Genomic DNA, 19,908 nt, shown 5'->3' on the forward strand with positions numbered 1-19,908 from the left:
CTTCCCACCCCAGTCCTCCCTTTGGTGAGCATGGAGGACAGCCGGGGTCTGGATGGTCGGCTGCTGGTTCTGCTGGCCTGCCTGGCCTGGAGGGTGGGTGAGTCAGAGAAGCTGTCCCCACTGGCTCCGGGACCCCGAGGTAATGGGAATAAGGTGTGTGTGTGTGCGTGGGGGGGCTTTCTGCTCACTAAAGAGGGGCTAAGGGCAGCTGGGGAGCCCTGGATGTTCTCCTGCCCTGTACCTAAACCGGTGCTCCCCAGGCAGGCAGGGGGCGATGGGGTGGTGATGGGGTTGTGGGGTTGGAGATGTGGGGATGGGGATGTGGGGCTGGGGGGCTGGTGACAAGTGCAGCACGATGAAGGCAGTGCTGTGCTGGATCCCCCCCCTCCCCCGGGGAGTGGGTGCATTCCTGGCAGTCTCTGCCACCCCCCATCCCCTGTCCCCTTTGTGCTCCTGTCCCAAACTGCTTCCTTCACTCCCCTCTGTCTCCATGGAGACCCGGGTGCCTTCCCATAACCCAGGCTGCCGCATGGGACCTGCAACCCGCTCGGCCCCATCCCCAGCTGCCCCTTGCCCTCCACAGCTCTCAGCGAGAAGGAGACATTCCTGGTGCTCTCACTGCACAACAAGCTGAGGAGCAAAGTGCAGCCGCCCGCAGCCAACATGCAGAAGTTGGTGAGTGCCCCAGACCCAGCATTCACCAGGGACTGATCCTCTGAGGTCCCCAACATCTTGTGGTGGCCCTCAGATACCCCAGTGCTTACCCAATACCCACTGATGGTCATCAGTCGTCTCCTGGTTGTCCTCAGTCATCTTTTGGTGGTTCCTCATCTTCTTGTGGTTGCCCAACATTCCCTGGTGGTCCACAGTCATCCCCTGACGGTCACTCAGCACCCTGTGGTGGTCCCCAACCATCTACCAATAGTCCCCAACCATCTTCTCGTGGTCCCCAACCAATCCTTGTTGGTCCCCAGTCATGGCCCAGTTGTTTCCATTCATCTCCTGATGGTTTCTCAACATCCTCCCTGATGATACCCAGTCATCTCCTGTTGGCCAACCATAGAACCAATAGAACCATAGAATGGCCTGGGTTAAAAAGGACCAAAAAGGACCTCAAAGATCACCTGGTTCCAACCCCCTTCCACAGGCAGGGCCACCAACCACTAGACCAGGATGTCCTAGTCACGTCCTACTGGTCCCCAGGCAACCTTCAGTTGTCCCCAGTTATCCCCTCATGGTCAGACATGTCCTATTGGTCCCCAGTTATCTCCTGATGATTGCCCAATGTCCTCCCTGGTGGTCCCTGCCCATCTTCTTGTGGTCCCCCCTCATCCTCTCCTGGTCAGTCACGTCCTAGTGGTCCTCAATCAACTCTTAGTTGTCCCCTGTCACCTTCTTGTGGTCTCCTGGTAGTCAGCCACGTCCTGAAGGTCCCCAAACATCTGATGGTTCTCAATCACCTCCATGTGATCCTCAGTCACACTTTGGTCTTCAGATACATTCCAGTGGTCCCCAGTCATCCACTAATGCCTCTGGTGGTCACCCAACATTCCCTGCCCATCTTTTACATCCAAGTATTCCCTGGTGATTCCCAAACACCTCCTGCTCACCCAACACCCCCTGGTGACCCCCCACTCAATTCCTGCAGTCCCCAACCACCCCCTTGGTGCCTCCACCATCTCCCATTGCCCACCAGTGCCCCCAGCCCGGTGTCCCAGCAGGAGTGGAGCGAGGAGCTGGCACAGCTGGCGGTAGCACGGGTGGCAACCTGCCTGGAGGGTCCCAGTCCTCCATCAGCCCCACAGCTGGGCTGGAGCGAGGCCTTGCTGCCGGTGGGAGCCGGGGGCTTCGTCGAGCTGCTGGAGCGCTGGTTCGCCGAGGGCCGACGCTATGACTATGGGGCAGCACGTTGCGCAGGTAGCGCTACCTGCCGCCATTACACACAGGTGGGATGGGGACATGGGGGGACAGGGGGGTGGGCAGGGGGTGTCAGAGGGTGACGGTGAGCCTGTCCCGTAGCTGGTGTGGGCCACAGCGGGTCAGCTGGGCTGCGGCAGGCAGATGTGCACAGGGAGCAGGGGCCGGAGCCAGGCATTCGCCTGCGCCTACTCACCTGGGTAAGCTGGGGCTTAACGCCGAGTGAGGTGCCCACCCCTCTATGGGCGCTGAGCTGGGGGCTGCATCCCACCTCCCTCCCTGTGCAGGGGGAACTGGGAGCTGGATGGAGCCCCCATCGCCCCCTACCAGCACGGACCCTGGTGCTCGTTGTGCACCGCCAGCCTCTCCGGCTGCTTCAAGTCCTGGGACCACAGTGGTGGGCTCTGCGGTGAGTCCCTGCAGCCCCCAACCCTCAGCCCAGCCCCACCAGCCCCCTTATGGCCTCCTGCCCCCCGTGTGTTTGCACAGAGGTCCCCAGGAACCCGTGTCGCATGAGCTGCAGGAACGGAGCACACCTCAACGTCAGCAGCTGCCAGTGCGTCTGTGCACCCGGGTACACGGGGCGCTTCTGCCAAGGTGAGCTGTGCACACAGTGCACACAGTGCCCATGGAGGACACACAGCGAGCTGGATGCAGGCAGCACAGGGCCTGAGCAGCCACACATGGCAGATCACGGTGTGTGTGGGTGAGTGCAGTGCATGGGAGTGCATGATCGGTGCTGTCTGTCCATGCACAGTGCAAAGCATCCATGTGCAAGCTCAATGCATGCATGCTTGGTGCAGCCCGTGCATGTGCAACGTCAATGCAGTGCATGCACATGCTTGGTTGCTGCTGCGTGTGCATGAGCAGAGTTGGTGCTGTGTGAGCATGGTTAATGCAGTGCATGCTTGTGCATTGTTGGTGCTGTGCATTTGTGAGCAGTATTGGTCGGTGTGTGCATGCATTCACCTGGTCCATGCAGTACCTATGGCCTGCTCTGCGCATGGTGCATGTGCATGGCTGGGCTGCTCACTGTGTGTTCTGGGACAGAGCTGGCTGCCTTGCACAACGTGATTCCTTGTTTCTTTGGCAGTGCGGTGCAGCGTGCGGTGCCTCCATGGGAAGTTCCGGCAGGAGGAGTGCTCCTGCCTCTGTGATGCCGGCTATGGCGGTGCTGAGTGTGGCAGTGAGTGGGGGCTGTGCCCAGCAGGGGGTCCCTTTGCCCCAGCACCCACCTGTGCCCCACCTGTGCCCACAGCCAGGGTCCCATTCCCATTCCACGCCTGTGATGTGAGGATCGATGGCGACTGCTTCACTATTTCCCCCGAGGCTGACACGTACTATGGGGCCAAAGCCAAGTGCCAGGTGAGCTGGGCCCTCCCAGAGCACCCTGAAACCCCAGAGCTCAGTCCAGGGGCTTCAACACTGGAGAGCAGAGCACAGACTTGAGCTGCTTCCCTGGCTTCCCACCAGGAGAAAGGGGCGATGCTGGCCCAGATCAGGAGCCAGAAGGTGCAGGACATCCTGGCCTTCTACCTCAGCCGCCTGGAGAGCAGCAACAGGGTGATGGACACCGACTTTGACACCCGTAACTTCTGGATTGGTGAGTCCTGTGTGCTGCTGAGGGGTGGTGCGGTGCTGGGGTGCTGGTGGACATCCCATACCTTGAATGGAAATGCCCTGGAGGACATCCCACCTCTCTAATGGACATCCCACTCTTCTCTTGGACATCCCACCCCCGTGACAAATATTCAACCCCACTAATGGACATCCCACCCCACTAATGGACATCTCACCCCTCTGGCTCTCCAGGTCTCACCTACAAGACATCCAAGGCTTCGTTCCGCTGGGACACGGGAGAGCCTTCTGCCTTCACCAGCTTTGCTTTTGGGCAGCCGGACAACCAGGGGTGGGTGCCCATCTCCAGCTCCTATAGGAGGCTCAATGACCTCTGTGCCATCACCCTGCCCCTCTCCTCTTCCTCACAGCTTTGGGAACTGCGTGGAGATGCAGGCAGCAGCTGCTTTCAACTGGAACGACCAACGCTGCAAGACCCGGAACCGATACATCTGCCAGTTCGGTGAGCACGTAGCCACAGCCCTCGGGTCCCCCGTGTGCACAGCAGCACCCTGATTCCACTTCCCATGCAGCCCAGGAGCACATCTCCCGATGGCAGCGGGACCCCTGAGCAGGTATCTCCAGGCTGTGGGACAGATGTGGCACCGGGACCGGCAGAGAAGGGTGTGTGTTGTGTATCAGCATCCCAAAGCTGCTCCTCGCCTTCCTTGGGGCAGGGAGATGCCCAGCCTGGGGGTGTCCGGGTGCATCTCCGATGCAGTGAGGTGCCAAGGGCTGCGCACTGCAGGTTCCTCATGGCCGGGATAATAAAGCCCTCTCTCCGGGATAATAAAGCCCTCTCTCCGTTTGGAAGAGCAGCTCGTCCTCTTTTCTCCCATCTGGGTCCTTCTCCACCTGGATCCCGACACCTCCAGCTCCGATTTATGAATTCAGAGGGTTTTTCCTCCCCGTATCCCGACACTCTGACCTTGTCCTGCTCGGGAAACTGAGGCTCGGGGCTTTCCCTGACCGCGCACATCTCCGGGGCCGTTCTCTCCCCCCGGCTGCGCGGTGGTTCGGGCCGTTCCCCCTGTCGGATCGGCGGCCTCGTGGTACGGCCCGGGGAGGTGCGCTCGGGTCGGGGCCGGGGCTGAGGACGGAGCCATGAGCGCTCTGAGCGGTCGGGACGGGTGGAGGTGTGAGTACGGGGATGGGGCTGTGGGTACCGGGATGGGGATGTGGGGAGCGGGCATCCAGCAGCTGGGCTGTGCGCCGGTACCACGATGCTCCTGTGTTGTCCTCCAAAGGGGCAGGGTACCGGCATGTCCCCACCAACCCCCGAACCAGAGATGTCCTCCCCGATGAAGGTGCTCCCCCGCTATATGTTCCTCCCCAGCAGACAGACATAGGGATGTCCCTTCATCCCATCATCAGATGCTTTCTATGTCCTGCTCCCACGTCCTGTCCCTGCCCTGGACGGTGATGCTCTCCAGCACTGGCATGTCCCCAACACCATCAACCCCAGGACAGGGATGTCCTCCAGCTCTGGGATCATCCTGCATCATCATCCCCTGTACCAAAACAGGGATGTCCTCTGCTACTGGGACATCACCATAATCACCCAGTACAGGGACATCCTCCCAGTACCAGGATGCCCCCATCACTCCCAGGACATGGATGGATGGATCCCCTCCTGTACTGGGATACCTGGTTCAGGGCAGGAGCCCCAGCACAGGGCTGGTGTCCTAGGGGTGGTGATGGGAAGAAAGCAGTGGGCAATTTGTATTAAGACACCCCATATCTGGGAGCAGCAAAGCACATCTGGAGCAGCTTTGGGCCAACAGGAACCACCTGCTGGGGTTCCTGCTGGTGAGTTTGGTTTTTTCCATCACTCACCACCCTGCTCTTTCTCCCTGCAGATCTGGATGTGGCCAGGGAGGCCAAGCCGAGCCGGGTCAGGTTGGGCCAAAAGAGGCCGCACAGCAGCAGCCTGTACCCGTGAGTGCCAGTGCATGGGCTCCTTGTGCATCTATGGGTCCCCATGAGCAGCTCCTGGGGGGTCCCGACTGAGCCCCAAACCCACCTCACTGAAGGGTTTGGAGGTTTCTTCTCTGATTCCATGAATCTTCTACCCGTAAGAAGAGCTCCATGGTTTTTCCGATGAGGTACCTTAGCGGACAGCCTGAGGGCACAGCTCCCCTACCCACGTAGGGCTGGGGCCACCACCGGCAGCAGGACGGGTCCCCATCCCTGGAGAAGGTCCCACCCCTGGGGCAGCTCCCCACCCCTGGCTCTTGGGGGTCCCCCATTCGTGCTGGGTGCTGCCAAGAGGTGATGGCCTCAAGTTGTGCCAGGGGAGAGGCTCAGGTTGGGTACTAGGAACAGATCCTTCTTGGAAAGAACACTGGCACAGCTGCCCAGGGATGGGGAGGAGTCACCATCCATGGAGGTGTCCCAGAGCTGTGGGGTTGTGGCACTGAGGGATGTGGGCAGTGGGCATGGAGGGGTGGGGTGGGGATGGGCCAGGGTCTACCCTGTGGATTTTGGTGGTCTTCTCCAACCTTCATGACTGTGTGCTTCTATGCCCCAGAGTCAGCACCGGCTCTGTCTCGTTAGAGAGCTTCTGGATGGAATTAATTGCTCTGCCTGTTGCCATGGCACTGGGGCCGCGTGGGGATGCGGTGCTGGCAGGGCAGGGACCATGGTCCCAGTGGCCACTGGAGCGCAGCAGCCATCTCCCATCCCATGGGATGCTATGGAGCAGCTCTGGGTCACGCTGCCGAGCAGCACCTGCACGTGGCGATGCACTGACCGTGCTCCAGACACAAACCCTCATCACAGGGATGCAGCAGGAGGGTGATGCAGCGCTGCAGTGCTGCAGCTGCTGACTTCTTGTCCTCCATCCCCTCCTGCAGCAGCACCTGCGACCTGGACTACAACCTCTATAGGGATGACTTCCCATACCGGTGAGTGCAGGGCCATGATATGGGGGTCCTGGTGTCCTCATCTTCTGCCCTATGGGAGCACCCTTAGAGGGATCTTTGGTGCCGTTTTGTGCCCCCGCAGGGTGTATGAATACCAGAAGATCCCACCCCTCATTAACCGCATCCCCGTCAAGGCCAGGAGAACACACTCCAGAGCGGGAGGCACGAGCAGCCCCAGCCCCCAGCACGGGGCACGGAGCAGCACCAGCTCCACGGGGACGCGGATAAAACGTGAGTGGGACGTGGTGGCCCTGGGTACCCGCAGGGTGCTGGGTGCTGATCCCATGGGACGCTGAGGGCTCCAATCCCGCAGTGAGAGCCGAGGAGCTGCATTCCATCAAGGGGGAGCTGAGCCAGATCAAGGAGCGGGTGGACAACCTGCTGGAGAGCCTGGAGCGCATGGAGCAGCGCAGGGAGCGGCTCTCGGGTGAGGGATGCTGCCATGCACAGTCCAGACCCCATGGAGACATTTCCCATTCCCTCATCCCCTGTGGGTGCTCCACGTGGGCACCATGAGCCCCCACTGTCTCCACAGGGTGCAAGGAGAGTGAGAAGAAGGCAGAGGTGGGCTCAGCATCACCGGCCCCACTGGGAGAGGGCTCACGAGGCACTGAGGGGAGCAGAGGGGACGGGCACAACATTGACAGCACCGAGGAGAGCACAGACACGGAGGAGACGGTAAGGAGAGGAGAAGCTGCACAGCTTCACCCGCATCAGGCTGTGGGTGCAGCCCAGGAACCCGCTCTGTGTTTCCCTTTGCAGATGAAGGCCCACACCTCGGACCCTGAGCGCAGCCAGTAGTGGGGATGCTGGAGCCCCACAGCTCCTGCCCCAGCTCCGCATCCCTTTGGAGGCTCCCGGCAGGTGCCAGGCTGGTGCCCAGTGCCCACTCCCTGCACTCACATCCCCACCACCAGTGGCAGCAGCCCCGTGCCCCAAGTTGGCCAGCCACGGTGAGAGAAGTCTTTGTGTTCGAGTGCGCATTGGTTTATCCCTCCTGTTTTGCAATGTCAATACGTGGGGAGGGGAGGAGGGCAGAAGCTCCACACCCCAAAGGATCATTAGCCCAGAGCTGAGATCCGCTGTGTCCCCACTCACCTCCCCTGTGGGTAAAGCATCCCACTGACCCCTCCATCCCATAACAACACAGGCCAGATGTGCTCCCCATGCAGGACAAAGCCATAGTGCTGTCCCTGCTGGGCAGTGGTGAGGACACAGGTGGCCACACATGATACCACCAGCACAGGGCACCCAGCACCAGCGGGTCTCTCTTAATGGTGTCCTAATGGTGTCTTAATGGTGTCCCCCACCATAGCAGGGACCCTGCTCACCTCTGCCTGGGGAAGTTGAGCCTCCATCCCTCTCCCTACATGTCTATGTGCCCCATTTCAAGGCCGTTCTCCCCTCGCTGGCCCGAAGTTGACCCGTAGTTCTGATTTGCTCCGGCAAAAGAGTTTGTTGTGCTGGAAAGGAAAACAAGCAATTCATCATTTCTATCTCTTTTCTCTGGTTCTTGGGTGTTTGAATGGGGGCACAGAGGGTCAGCTCCATATTGGAGCTTTGTGGGGGTCTCAGCAGCTCCAAACAGGCAGAACTCAGCAGAAAAAAGAAAATACAACCCATTTTATTGTACAAACTCAAAACGACACAGCACACAACAGTCCCTTCTGCCAGCCCAGGGCACCACGGGGGCAGTCACTGAGGGATGGGGTGGTGGTGGGGTGTTGTGGTGTCTCCAGCAGCACCGGGGGCAGCTCTGGGGGGTCTGTGGTGGCATCCAAAGCAGTCCAGGGGGGTCTGTGTTGGTCTCAGGCAAACCCTGAAGGTCCTGGATGGCACTGGGGGTGTCTGGGTCTCAGCAGCAGTCCTGGGTGTCTCCAGGTAAGGCCTGAGGGGTCTCCAGCACCACCATGGGCAGCTCCGGGGGTCTCCGGTGGCACCGAGGGCGGCTCCAGCGGCTCCCCGTTGCCGTCACGCCCCGTCCCGGCGGCGCGCAGCCCGCAGCAGGCAGTGCCGTAACACGGGGTAGATGCGCTGACACCCCTCCACGCCGAGGCGCAGCGCCGCCCCCCAGCCCTCGGTCTCCCCGCCGCGCCCCCCGCCCAGCACGGCCGACAGCTGGTTGAGGGCGGGCAGCAGCGCCACCGTCAGGCGGGCGGCGGCCCCGCGCTCCTCGTCCTCCCCGGGCTGCAGCAGCCACGGCCCCGCCGCGGACCCGTCGCCGTGGGGGAGCGGGGGGCGGCACAGCGCGCAGCCCACGGCCAGGTCGTACATCTCCACCCCGGCGTCGGCCAACGCCAGCGACGCGGCGCTGATGGCGGCGGCCAGCGCGGACCCCCCGTCCTGCAGCAGCAGCGCGCTGACCGCCAGCCGAGCCCGCGGGTACCGGGACAGCCGCACCGCCGGCTCCAGCGCCTCCCGCAGCGCCGCCGCCGCCTCCCGCTCCGCCTCCCGCTCCGCCGCCCCCCCGGGCCTGGGCCGGGCCCCGCGGGCGCAGAACGGAGCCCGTCGGAAGTCGCACACGAGCCGCCCCGCTGCCACCGCCCCGCCCGGCTCTGCCGCCTCCCTCGGTCCCCAGGCAGCGCACAGCACCTTCGTGCCGCCGCTCAGCTCCACGTACGCCGAACCCTCCGCCTGGCTCAGCAGCCCCGCGCGGGCGAACAGCGGCCGGAGCGCACAGGGATCCCGCGGCGCCGCCCCGCTCTGCTCAGCCTCAGCCTCATCATCCCCATCCCGGAGCTGCGCTGCCCAAAGCTCCGGCGGCTGCGAGTCCTCCGGGCCGTGCAGGCGGCGGTGATCGAGCGGCATGGCGAGGGGGGAAGCGGGACGGATGGAGGAGGAGCCCCGGCTGCTCCGCTCCGCCCTCGGCCCCGCGGGGCAGCTCCGCAGCGCCCGAGCTCGTACAGCGGCCGAGAGGGGAACGTGGGGAACCATAGAGCGGCGAGGAGCTGCCCTGATGTGGGGTGTCAGCAGCCCTGAGGGACAACGCCTTCTTGATTCTATCGTTTATTGGATGCGGGGCTCATACAGCAAACCAAAGGGTAATTAGGGGGGATGTGGGGTTCCCATCAGTTTTTCAGCTCCCCGAGGTGCAGCCTGGCAAAGTCCGTGGCCAGGCGCAGGGCCTCGTGCAGGCAGCCCACGTTCTTGCCTGTGGCTTGTGCTGAGACGTCCTTCCCTCCTCCTTTGCCGTCCATCAGAGCAGAGACCTCCTGCACCCACTGGTTGGCCTTCAGGCCCTTCTGTGCTGTCTCCTGGAGGGGAAAAGAAGGGACAAACAGAGCTCGACCTGCAGCCTGGTGGCGGTGAGGAAGGATATAAGCCCCTTTCCCTCCTGCTCCATCCCCCATAACAACACAAAGCACAGAGCTGTGGCTCTCAATCACCGCAGTGACTGCTGCCCCCCATCGCATGAGATTCATCTTCCTGCCACTGCAGCACAGACTGACCTGGGGCACCTGGCACAGGCAGGTGATCCTGCCCGCTTCGTTGTCCACAGCAAAGAGCATGGTGGCAGTCTGGGGGGAATGAGTCTTGAAGAGCTTCAGTGATTCATTCAGGGCCTGGAGGAAGAACAAGGAACATCAATTGGCTCACCTGCCCCTGGGCTTTACCCCCAGGCAGCACTTCAGCCCAGCTGTGAGCCTCACATAAACGGGGACAGCCCTGGAGGGAGGGCAGGGGTATGAAGTGGCACCAGATCAGCTTGGTTGTTCCAACACTGAAACCTGCCCTTCAGCACTGTGACTCCTTTGGCTCACAGCACCATCTCCAACAGCAAACAGAGCCCACCCAACTGCCCCTCAGGTACAAGGAGAGATCAGACCTTCCCCATACCTTCGCTGAGGCTCCGTTTTCCATTTCCATGATGACTAGTGGCTGGTTAGGGTGACTCTCAATGACTTGCTTTGTCTTTTCCAATACCTGAGGACAGACAGCACTGCTGTTCAGGTGTCTGCACAATGCACTTGGACACAAGAACCACCCAGCCCAGAGCTCCCTGCACAAAGAGACCCCCCCCCCCCACATACACACACACACACAGCCAGGGCTCACTCGTTTCTGGATGTCAGCTTTGCTTGCACGGTCCAGGTCATCCATAACCTTCTTCAGTGCTTTAACAGCTTCTCTCAGCTCATCTTTCTGCCACTGTGGGATAACAGCAGTAGCCAGCATCTGCATAACAAGACAAGGGAGGGTTAAAGGTGGAGGTGGCCATGGCAGAATGCAGGGAATGCTGCATTGCATTCATGAGCCTCAAAGTGGCTTGAGCTCCCCTGCCCTGCTATCCAATAAGCTCAGGTGTGAGTTGTAGCACCAAAAGAACACAGGGCTGAGACGAGACCTCTGAGCTCGTGTCCTACAGAGCGTTGGCACAAGACTTCAATTCACCAGCAATTAACCCCAAGAGAGTAACCAAAGAGGCCCCAGAGGAGGAGACAGAGAAGCAGGAATCAATTTGGGCTTCATTAATAACACCCAGCGCCAGGTCCCAGCACTGCTGCCACCCTCACCTCGCTGAGGTCCGTGATCTCCTTCTGCACGTCCTTGTTGGGAGCTGTCTGCACCTTCACCTTGGCATCCAGAGCTGACAGCAATTTCTTGAGGCTCTCCACCTTCCTGAGGGCCTGGAGGAACACAATTTGAGTCACAGCACACAGGGGGAGCTACCAGGCCATCCTGGTAAGGTACCAGGCCATCCCCAAGAGGAGTGCCAGGAAGGCAGCAGCACTGGGCTTGGGGTTCAATAACACCCAGGGAAGCAGCAGAGCCAATGCAGGCAGTGACTGCCCAGAGCCAGACTCCAGCCAGACTCTCCCTTACAAATAGGACTTGCCAAGGTCCTTCCAAAAGAGAGCAGCCCCTGCCTCCCCTTACCTTCCGAGCTTCAGCCCCAGTGACTGCCACTATCCTCCGGATGCCTTTAGCAATGGCTTCTTCTGAAACAATCACAAAGGGCCCAGCATGGCCAGAGTTCTGCAAGTGCCTTAAGAAAGAACCCAGAAAGAGACCCACAACAAGAGAGTTAACAGACCGGTTCACTTCTCATCTCAGCAGGATTCAGCATGGAAACTAGAAAACCACCCCGCTGGGGAGAAAGAAGTAGCAAGGGACAGACAGAAAACCCAACCCAGCCACTAAAAGCTTCACAGTGAGGGAAGGGTGGCAAAGCACCAGCACTATCAGACACAGTGTGGGAGCAGGGATGGCATGCAGGCAGTTTCCTTGCCCAGCATGCGACCACATCACAAGCTCAGACTTCACCCTGCTGCCTTCCCTGGCCTCTCCAGATACTCACGTCCCTCCGCAAAACTCGATGGAGGTGATGGAGCCCGCGGGGCCGGAGGGGTCAGCCAGCAGCTCCTCCACAGGGATTCCAATAGAGACCACGCGGACAGGATCGGGGTAGGTCTCATCAAAAACTGCCCGCAGCCCTTGGATAGCTTTAGCTGCTGCCAGAGGGCAGTCCTTAGCATATACAGTCTGCAGAGCAAAGGAAAAGGATGCAGGTGAGAGCTGGTCCTGTTAGCTGTGACACTGCTTGCATTTCCAGGGTATCCTAAAAGCTCCACCTGACCCAGGGCTGGCTGAGCTGCAGGGATCCCGTGCTAACTGACTGATCCCATGCTTCTAAACTGCTCTGCTAAACTTCTTGGTATTTATAGACAGTGTGACACCAGAGCATGCAAGGAACCATTCAAAGCTGAAGAGGGTTTGATATGATTCAAACCAGACTCCTACTAAAAGCTGCTGCCTCAGCTGTCCACCAAAACCAGTTCAAACACTGCAGCAACCCAAGGTGTGGATCCACCAGGAAAAGGGCAGGATTCTTCCTGGAGGATGGGGCCAGCAAAGTGACTAACCCCTCAACCTGACCAACCCACCTTTGCCTCCTCGATCATCTGGTTGGCGATGCTTTCAACTTCCTTGATTTCCTTTGTGGACAAAGCTCCCTTGGCTGTGAAGTCAAACCTCAGCCTGTCTGGTGCCACCAGTGACCCTCTCTGGTCTGCTTCTCCCAACACTGAGCGCAGGGCGAAGTTGAGGATGTGGGTGGCTGTGTGGTTGCTCATGACTGGTCTCCGTCTGGTCTGATGGAGAAAGGCCTTGTTAGATGAGGTCCTACACTGCACAGCCAGGATCCCTTCCAGCTGTGGAGATAGAGGCTAACACACTGCTTCATCAGAAACAACCTGCTGCCTTGGAGCCTCAGCTGTAAGAGCAGGGCATTCCCTTTTACACAGCTTTTCCCTGCCAATCCCCTTGCTGGGCCTTTCTGGAGAGAGACCAAGGATAGAGCAGTGTGCCTGTCCCTGCTACATGCCTTCTCTTTTGCTCCAGAGGTGCCTCTAAAGGGAAGGGAAACCCATTTTGCAAGCTGGGCTCCATTCAGTGCTCAGCCCAGAGAGTGTGGCTGAGCCAGCAGTGTGTTATCTGCCTCATGGAAGGGGGAAGCCACATCCCAGAAGGAGAGGCCTGAAGCAAGTGCTGCAGGGGGAGCAGGACCCAATCTCCATGCCTCCAGAGCAGCAGCCATGCTGCTCCAAAGGAAGGAGACAGGCCAAGAGATGAAGCCGTCTGTTACACCATGCCTTAACTCACCTCATCGATTGATAGGTGGACCTGGTCTCCCACTTTCAAGCTTCCATACAGAGTTCCTATGTGAAGCACGTAGCCTCCTCGGACCTGCACATTCTTCACAGTGAATTCAGTTTTCTGTACAAAGAGGGAAATGTACCCAGTAAGAAGAGTGACAGGGCAAGGGAAATGCACTGCCCTGCCAGAGCCCTGATCTGCAGCTGGAAAGGTGTGAGAGCTAGAATGGTGTGTAGGATATGGGAAAGCAAAGTGTCCCCAGGCAGAGCAGAGCTGAAAGAGGTCCCCACCTCAGCTTAAAAGCACAGCCACCCCTGCACCACCACCATAGGCACCCGTGGCACAGCAACAGCCTGATGCTACAGCAGAGTTCAGTGCAACCTCCCAAGCAAGGAGAGCCAACTCCAGCACATCCGCGCCACCCTGCACCCCCCAAAAAGGAAAACTATGCAGGTCCTGACCCAGGACAGGAAAGCACTGGAGCTTATTCAACCCCTTCTCCTATGCACCCAGCAGCCTAGGCTGCAGATGAGGCTGAGATGAGCCAAAGACTCTCAGGCAGACTCACATCCTCCTTGCTGTCGTCCTCCTTGACCATGTAGCCCTGGTCATAGATCTGCCCACCCTGCTCGGCATAGAAACAGGTCCGGTCAAGCACTATCCCACATTCCTGGCCAGTGGACACCTCCTCCACGAACTTCTTCTCCCTGCGGATGGCTTTCACCGTGGCCACAAGGCTCCCAAAATCTGTCACCAAAGACAACAGGCTGTGTCAGTGAAACGAGGCACTATACAGGAGCAGAACTTCATAGCAACACCTCCCAGCCACTGCACAAGCTACAGTTCCAAGGGGTAAGTAGGAAGAACTACAGCAATAGCTGGATAAGGTGATTTTATACAGTGTTCTCTGTGGCGGGAACCACCCTGCACAGCTATTTGCTCATACATATTTCCACTCCCATCTGCATGTTCCAGGAAAGAGGAACCCAGAGGGGGCCTTGTTAAGTCAGATGCCCCAGGAAGACAAAGCAGCTCCTCCCAAGGAGATGTGGGAGGAAGGGACTGGGCAGCAGAGGGTGGCTCTGAGAGGGCTTTTTCATACCGTAGGTACCGCTGGGGTCTGAGGTATAACCATATTTTGGCGAGTCATCTGTCACCTCCAGCCCTCGGGCCCTGAGTTCTTCGATGGCATAGATGTCCAGCATGAGGAGGTCCTCCCCTCCAGCACCTTTGCCTTGAGATTTGAGCTGCCAATGACAAAAAACAAAGCTTAAGAAAACCCACACCGCCACTGGTGGGTGGCAGCTCTGGTCTTGTGCCTTGGTGTTTCCCAAAGGGCTCTTGGGAAAGCATCCCAAAAGGCTGCAGGTCTCTCCCAAGGGGTAAAGCGCACGCTATAAGAAAGGAGCAGGAACTCACAGCCACAGATTAAAACAAAGGGAACCCTCCCTGCCCGCACTCAGATCTTGGTGCTGTGATCTACCTGTGCGTTTTTCCGCTCTTCCTCAAAGCCCTCCATGTCCACAACAAGGCCTTTCTCCTCCGCTATCAGCCCAGTGAGATCCACAGGGAAACCATAGGTGTCATACAGCAGCCAGGCAGTATCACCTTCATGGGAAAAGCAGAGAATTCAGCACTTCTGCTCCATGAAACGCTGCTCCTCAATGAGCTTTGTGCAATAGCAGGACAATGAACAGGCCTGGTGGACACAAGCAACTAAGAGTCTCCTCACTAACAGACAGGGCACAGAGATCACACTGCCATGTTGTGCCTGTGCAGCTCAGAGACCTGAGCAAGTGAACAGGCCAGAGAAGAGAGCAAATGGTCTATTGCCTCCAGCTCTGCCCTCTACACTTTCCACCAACACCCAGCCCAACTCAGCCCTCAGTCCCATTTATCCCATGATAAATGCCTTTTGGTGCCTCCACACAGAAGCCCCAGCCTCACCAGGAATGGTTTTACTGTCGCCCATGCTCTGGATCTTCCTGTCCAGGATACGACGTCCTCTGCTGAGTGTTTTCAGGAACTGATCCTCTTCTTCATTGATAATGTCCTTCACCATATCTGGGTCTTTTTTCAGCTCGGGAAAGGCATCTCCCTGCACAACCAAGAGGATTCAGCATGGAGAGATCTGCACACATCAGCAGATAAAGAGGAGTGGGGGAAGAACTTACCAGTGACTGCACCACAACGTCCACCAGTGTAGCAAAGAAGCCCTTGGGGGCATTGAGCTTCTCATGGGAGTAACGCACAGCCCGGCGGAGAATCCGTCTCAGCACGTACCTGGGGAATACATCACAGAATGGTTTGGGTTGGAGTGGACCTCAAAGATCATCTGGTTTCAAACCCTCTGCCATGAGCAGGGTTGCTCACTACATCAGGCTGCCCAGGACCCCAACCATCCTGGCCTCAAACTCTCCAGGAATGTGGCATCCACAACATCTGGGGGTGGACCTTGCCATAGGATTCAAATACATCGAACTAACGCTGTGTTACCCATTGCATTCAGACCTCCCAGAGACGCACCGGATCCTGTGCTGAGCAGAACACATACAGCAGCACTCCAGCAGCTCCCTCCTTACCCTCTGCCAGTGTTGTCAGGTCTGCCACCATCAGACAGGGCCAGTGTGATGGTCCTTGCGTGGTCTGCCAGCACGCGGTACGCCATGTCTATGCCATCCGCGTCCTCAGCACCAACCTGCCCCATGTATGGCCTGGCACCTGTGCCCTGCGTGGGGAGGAGAACACAGGGATCAGCAGCAGGGCAGAACAACAGGGAAGCACCTCAGAAGCCAAAGTCATCCTACAGGGATGGCACACTGCTCTGGGAAGGAGGTGAGTGGAGGAAGATGGAGAGCTCTGCACAGTGCCTGTGTTCTCAGGGCTGAAGGACATCCAGGAGCAGAGGGAGGTAAAGCCAGCTTAATCCAGCATTAAGAGCCCAGGACAAAAGATCCGGCCAGGGATCCAGGCAATGGATGCAGCGGGATCAGGCCCAGATTCCCCAGTTTGTACCTTCTGGATGGCTTCAAAGTAAGGAAGGAAAAGGTCGGTGTCATAGTTGGACATCTTGTTCTGCAGCACAGAAACCAGCCGCTCCAAACCCATCCCAGTGTCAATACTTTTCTTGGGAAGAGGTTTCAGGCTCCCATCAGCTTCCCTGCCAACACACAGAAAGAAAGACAAGCTGTCATGGATGGAGGCAGTGGGGCAACACCAGAACTCAGTTTGCTACAGCATCCAAATTGCTGAAGAGGCTTGCAAGTATAGGAAGGAGGGCCCAGCAAACAGCAAAGAGGCACCTGTGTTAGAACACTGGGAATGCAGGCAAGCAGCTGGGTTCGGGAGCAGCCCTCACTCACCTGTTGAACTGTATGAACACCAAATTCCAGATCTCCAGGACATTGGGGTCATCCTGATTGACCAGATGAGAAGCATCTCTGTCCCCAATTCGGTCGTAGTGGATCTCGCTGCAAGGCCCACAGGGACCTGTGTCACCCATCTCCCAGAAGTTATCCTTCATATTGCCAGGCAGAATCCTGCCCTCAGGCAGCCTGCAACAAGAAACCCCTATTGACCAAGAGATTTACAGCAAGGCAGGAGGTCCCCCAACTGTGGGGGACTCAACAGAGAAACCTCAGCCCACTGATTCTCTGTATCAGTCTATCTCAGGAGCCTGGTTGCCTGCTGAGGAGTGCCAGCTGGAAGGCAGAGATGGACACAACACCCCACCAAAGCTGCCACTGAGATCACAGGTGGTGCATCTTTGACATCAACACAAGCAAGAGTAGGAGCAGAGAGGACAAGACTGAATGGGTCAGAGAAACCCAATAGGTTCAAAACACAATTAGACTGAGGGTGAAGGAGCACATCCCCAAGCAGAAACTAGGGGGAAAAGATGAATGACCTGCTAACATACTTGATCCAATGGCTGTGATCTGTACACTTCTCCACCCAGCACTCACAGCCAACTTTGCCTGCTTTCTCTGAACAGCATCATAACTGCTGTCACACAGACAGATCATTGGTCTGACACAGCAGGGCACTTCTTATGTTCTTAAGCTTATAAAGGAGATTTTGCAAAGAAAACTCTAAGGCTTGATCTGAGTCTCAGCCTCTTCTATGTAGCGTCAGTGCTCCCTTGTGGCTCTGCAGCTCTACCACCCTGCAAACATCATTGGTGATGCTCTGACTTTTGTTAAAGCCTCCTGCTGTACGTGCTCTGCCTCAGCACGTGGCATCTTTCTCTAAGAAAGGCAGATGGCAGCTGTTCATCAAAACACAAAGCTTTCTCAGTTTAAGGCCCTCACCCCAAATCCAGCCAGATCTGCTTGCATTCCAGGTCTGGCTGCAGTCCTGCATTCTCGTTTCCACCAAAGTAAGTGACATAGAGTCTTTCTGCAGGGATGCCAAACTCCTTGGTGAGAAGGTCCAGTGCCAGTTTACAAGCAAGTTCCTGCAGAAGGAAAGAGGAGCTGAGTATGTGAGTGCAAACAGAGCTTCTCTTTGGCATGCGGTACCTGCTCATTTAGAGTAATGGCTACTACAGGAGATCACTGGCTGACTAGGATCTACTCAGAGCATCATTCAAACATGCAGAAACCTTCCACACAAAGTCTCTCCTGAGGTCCCCCTGTACTACCAGCCCTAACTGACAGCAGCTGGACTAGGACAGCTGTCTAAGAAACAATCCACAGCTTTCAGACCTTTGGCATAAGAGACAAACCTGTATATGCAGCAAACAGGGCACACAACACATCTTGTATAGCTTTGCAGGTGGAAGCAAGTTAAAGCCTATAATCCTCAGCTGTATTCTCCACAATCCCTTTGTAATATGAACCTCACACTAGCAAGAAGCTTGGGAATATTGCTTTAGTGGCAGTCCTGGAGCTGCAGTCATAACATTTCTACTTGGAGACTCCAAACTGCCAGCATTAACACAATATAATCAGATTTGTAAACCTTAAGTAATATATCACAAAGTATTCTGCAGAGCTGGGGGAGCCAAGGGTACCTTATGAGCCCCTCTGTGCCAAAACAGTCTCCTTCCTCTTGGCAAACACTGCTGAGCTCACAGAGACATGACTTTGTGCAAGAGATGAGCCTATTTTACCTTGAAATAATCCCCAAAGGACCAGGAGCCCAACATCTCAAAGAAAGTGTGGTGGTAGACATCCTTTCCCACATCGTCCAGGTCGTTGTGCTTCCCCCCAGCTCGGATGCACTTCTGAGTGTTGGTGGCTCTGCTCAGTTTAGCAAGTGGGTGCGAGGGGTCGATAGTGTTGAGGAAGATGGGTTTGAACTGAGAGGGAAGAAAAAAGAGGAATCAAGGTCTGGTTTTAAGATGTTAACAGCAACAGCAACGCACTGAGCATCTTCTGTATCATGGCACTGCTGGCCTGATGTCTCAGAGGCAGCCTACAGCATGTCAGGAAGCAGGACCCAACACACACACCTGGAGCATGTAAACCCCAGAACTTCCAAAGGTAAAACAGCCAGATTCCCAATTGCCAAAAAGACATGGAAAACTCCAGAAAAACCCTTCCAGCAGCCTACCCCCAACTGCTCATTAGATGCTGGTGGTCATTTGTGCCAGGATTCCCTCTGCAACTATTTGCAGTGCTAGCTGTGGTCCAAAGGGTCAAGGAGGGCAGACTGGCAGCGCTCCCATCTCTGCACTGTCAGCCCTGGGAGCACAGAAACCTCCCCTGCCAGCTCTGCAGTAGGACGCCTGCAGATGCAGCATCCACCTCTTTGTGACCAGTAATGGGGAACACAACGCTAATTGTCCACACAATCAGAAGAGCTGGTAGCTTTGAAGTTTGAGGACACTTCAGGGTGCAAGGAGCCAAATACAAACCTCATTTCAATGAGCAATGGGAAACCAGCTCCGCTCAGGGAGCGGGGATTGATGGGTGAAGGGAGAACTGAACCAACTGCAAGGTGAACTCAAACCACAGCTGGAAAGGAGTCAGCTAAGAAAAGATGGGTAAATGCACTGCCAGGATGATGCCTGCTGGAGGTTTTAAACTCTGATAATCTTCAGAGTTGGTGGAGACCATTAAAGGAGACCATTAAAGGCCATCTAGTCCAAGTCCACTGCAATGAATGGGGACACCTAGAGCTCATCACGTTGCTCAGGGCCGAACCGTTGAGCTCTGTTGTTTATTAGGAAGGAATGGGCAGCTCCAAAGGCTTTGCAAACAGCTTCACTCCTTCAGCTGCTGCTGCTGCAATGACCGGAGCTGGAATCCTACCTGGTTCATGCCAGCATTAGCAAACAGCAGCGTGGGGTCATCCAGGGGGATGGTGGAAGATGAGTGCACGTAGGTGTGCTGGTTCTCCTTGAAGAAGTCAATGAAGCGCTGCCGGATCTGCCTGGCTGTCAGCGTGGATTCCATCTCGGAGCTGCGGGCTCACAGCGCTCAGGTGTGACTGCAGCAGGGCTGCGGGGACAGAGCAAAGCGCTCATCAGGGCTCTCATCACCTTCACCCCCCACAATGACCCAGCGGACCCGGCCCAACCCCAGCATCCCTGAGGTGCCGCTTCCCCTGGCGCTGTATGAGCCGTGCTCAGCGCTGTCAGGCCGCCCAGCCCCGCTCCATGCTCCATGCTCCCCTCAGACCCCTCAGCGCTGCCCAGCCCCGGCCCGCAGCCCCCCGCCCTGTCGGCCTACCTCGCCAGGCACCACCGCCCCACGCTGCGCACACCCGGCCTGGCCGCCGCAGCGCCCGCAGTGCAGGGATCCGGCCGCTGATTGGCTGCGTGAGCCGTCGCTCAGCAGACGCCCCGCCCACCCGTCCTATCCCTGCCGAGGGGCGGGCCGAGCGACGGCTGATGCAATGGCGGAAC

The 19,908-nt window shown here is 57.6% G+C and overlaps 4 protein-coding genes across 27 annotated transcripts; 2 read left to right on the forward strand and 2 right to left on the reverse strand.

The window, feature by feature from the left end:
• Positions 1-3: 3 nt before the first annotated feature.
• On the forward strand, positions 4-4,347 carry LOC107319104 (C-type lectin domain family 18 member A-like). Of its 22 annotated transcripts, none has more exons than XM_015873708.3 (12): positions 10-139; positions 584-675; positions 1,722-1,946; positions 2,020-2,117; positions 2,205-2,326; positions 2,407-2,514; positions 3,011-3,103; positions 3,176-3,282; positions 3,391-3,520; positions 3,730-3,826; positions 3,906-3,997; positions 4,068-4,347. In XM_015873708.3, the coding sequence occupies exons 1-12, from the start codon at positions 31-33 to the stop codon at positions 4,103-4,105; spliced, it is 1,311 nt and encodes a 436-aa protein (XP_015729194.2). In that variant the 5' UTR covers positions 10-30; the 3' UTR covers positions 4,106-4,347. The 22 variants fall into 22 exon arrangements, 21 of the variants coding, with proteins under 21 accessions (XP_085407057.1, XP_085407058.1, XP_085407056.1 ...); XM_085550936.1 differs by having other exon boundaries at positions 16-153; XR_014947449.1 differs by having other exon boundaries at positions 4-139; positions 584-1,946; positions 2,407-2,623.
• A 262-nt stretch (positions 4,348-4,609) lies between these two features.
• Positions 4,610-7,954, forward strand: LOC107319135 (RNA-binding Raly-like protein). Of its 3 annotated transcripts, none has more exons than XM_015873774.3 (7): positions 4,610-4,672; positions 5,394-5,639; positions 6,390-6,440; positions 6,541-6,689; positions 6,772-6,885; positions 6,994-7,136; positions 7,221-7,954. In XM_015873774.3, the coding sequence occupies exons 2-7, from the start codon at positions 5,623-5,625 to the stop codon at positions 7,257-7,259; spliced, it is 513 nt and encodes a 170-aa protein (XP_015729260.1). In that variant the 5' UTR covers positions 4,610-4,672; positions 5,394-5,622; the 3' UTR covers positions 7,260-7,954. The 3 variants fall into 3 exon arrangements, with proteins under 3 accessions (XP_015729260.1, XP_015729259.1, XP_085407071.1); XM_015873773.3 differs by having other exon boundaries at positions 5,394-5,472; XM_085550945.1 differs by lacking the exon at positions 6,390-6,440 and having other exon boundaries at positions 5,394-5,472.
• A 107-nt stretch (positions 7,955-8,061) lies between these two features.
• Positions 8,062-9,392, reverse strand: EXOSC6 (exosome component 6). The gene has a single exon (XM_015873759.2). The coding sequence runs from the start codon at positions 9,390-9,392 to the stop codon at positions 8,430-8,432; it is 963 nt and encodes a 320-aa protein (XP_015729245.2). The 3' UTR covers positions 8,062-8,429.
• A 56-nt stretch (positions 9,393-9,448) lies between these two features.
• AARS1 (alanyl-tRNA synthetase 1) lies at positions 9,449-19,773 on the reverse strand. The gene is made up of 21 exons (XM_015873655.3): positions 19,733-19,773; positions 19,313-19,501; positions 18,169-18,357; positions 17,366-17,511; positions 16,418-16,609; positions 16,071-16,215; positions 15,638-15,783; positions 15,230-15,338; positions 15,003-15,153; positions 14,539-14,663; positions 14,158-14,302; positions 13,624-13,802; positions 13,062-13,175; positions 12,344-12,550; positions 11,758-11,942; positions 11,337-11,445; positions 10,973-11,086; positions 10,515-10,634; positions 10,296-10,382; positions 9,908-10,021; positions 9,449-9,712 (listed from the first exon to the last, which is right to left on the reverse strand). The coding sequence occupies exons 2-21, from the start codon at positions 19,454-19,456 to the stop codon at positions 9,527-9,529; spliced, it is 2,907 nt and encodes a 968-aa protein (XP_015729141.1). The 5' UTR covers positions 19,457-19,501; positions 19,733-19,773; the 3' UTR covers positions 9,449-9,526.
• Between the last annotated feature and the right edge of the window lie 135 nt (positions 19,774-19,908).

This window comes from Coturnix japonica, chromosome 6, assembly GCF_054131305.1.
Source record: "Coturnix japonica strain WE chromosome 6, WE-NBRP24, whole genome shotgun sequence".
Lineage (NCBI taxonomy): Eukaryota > Metazoa > Chordata > Aves > Galliformes > Phasianidae > Coturnix > Coturnix japonica.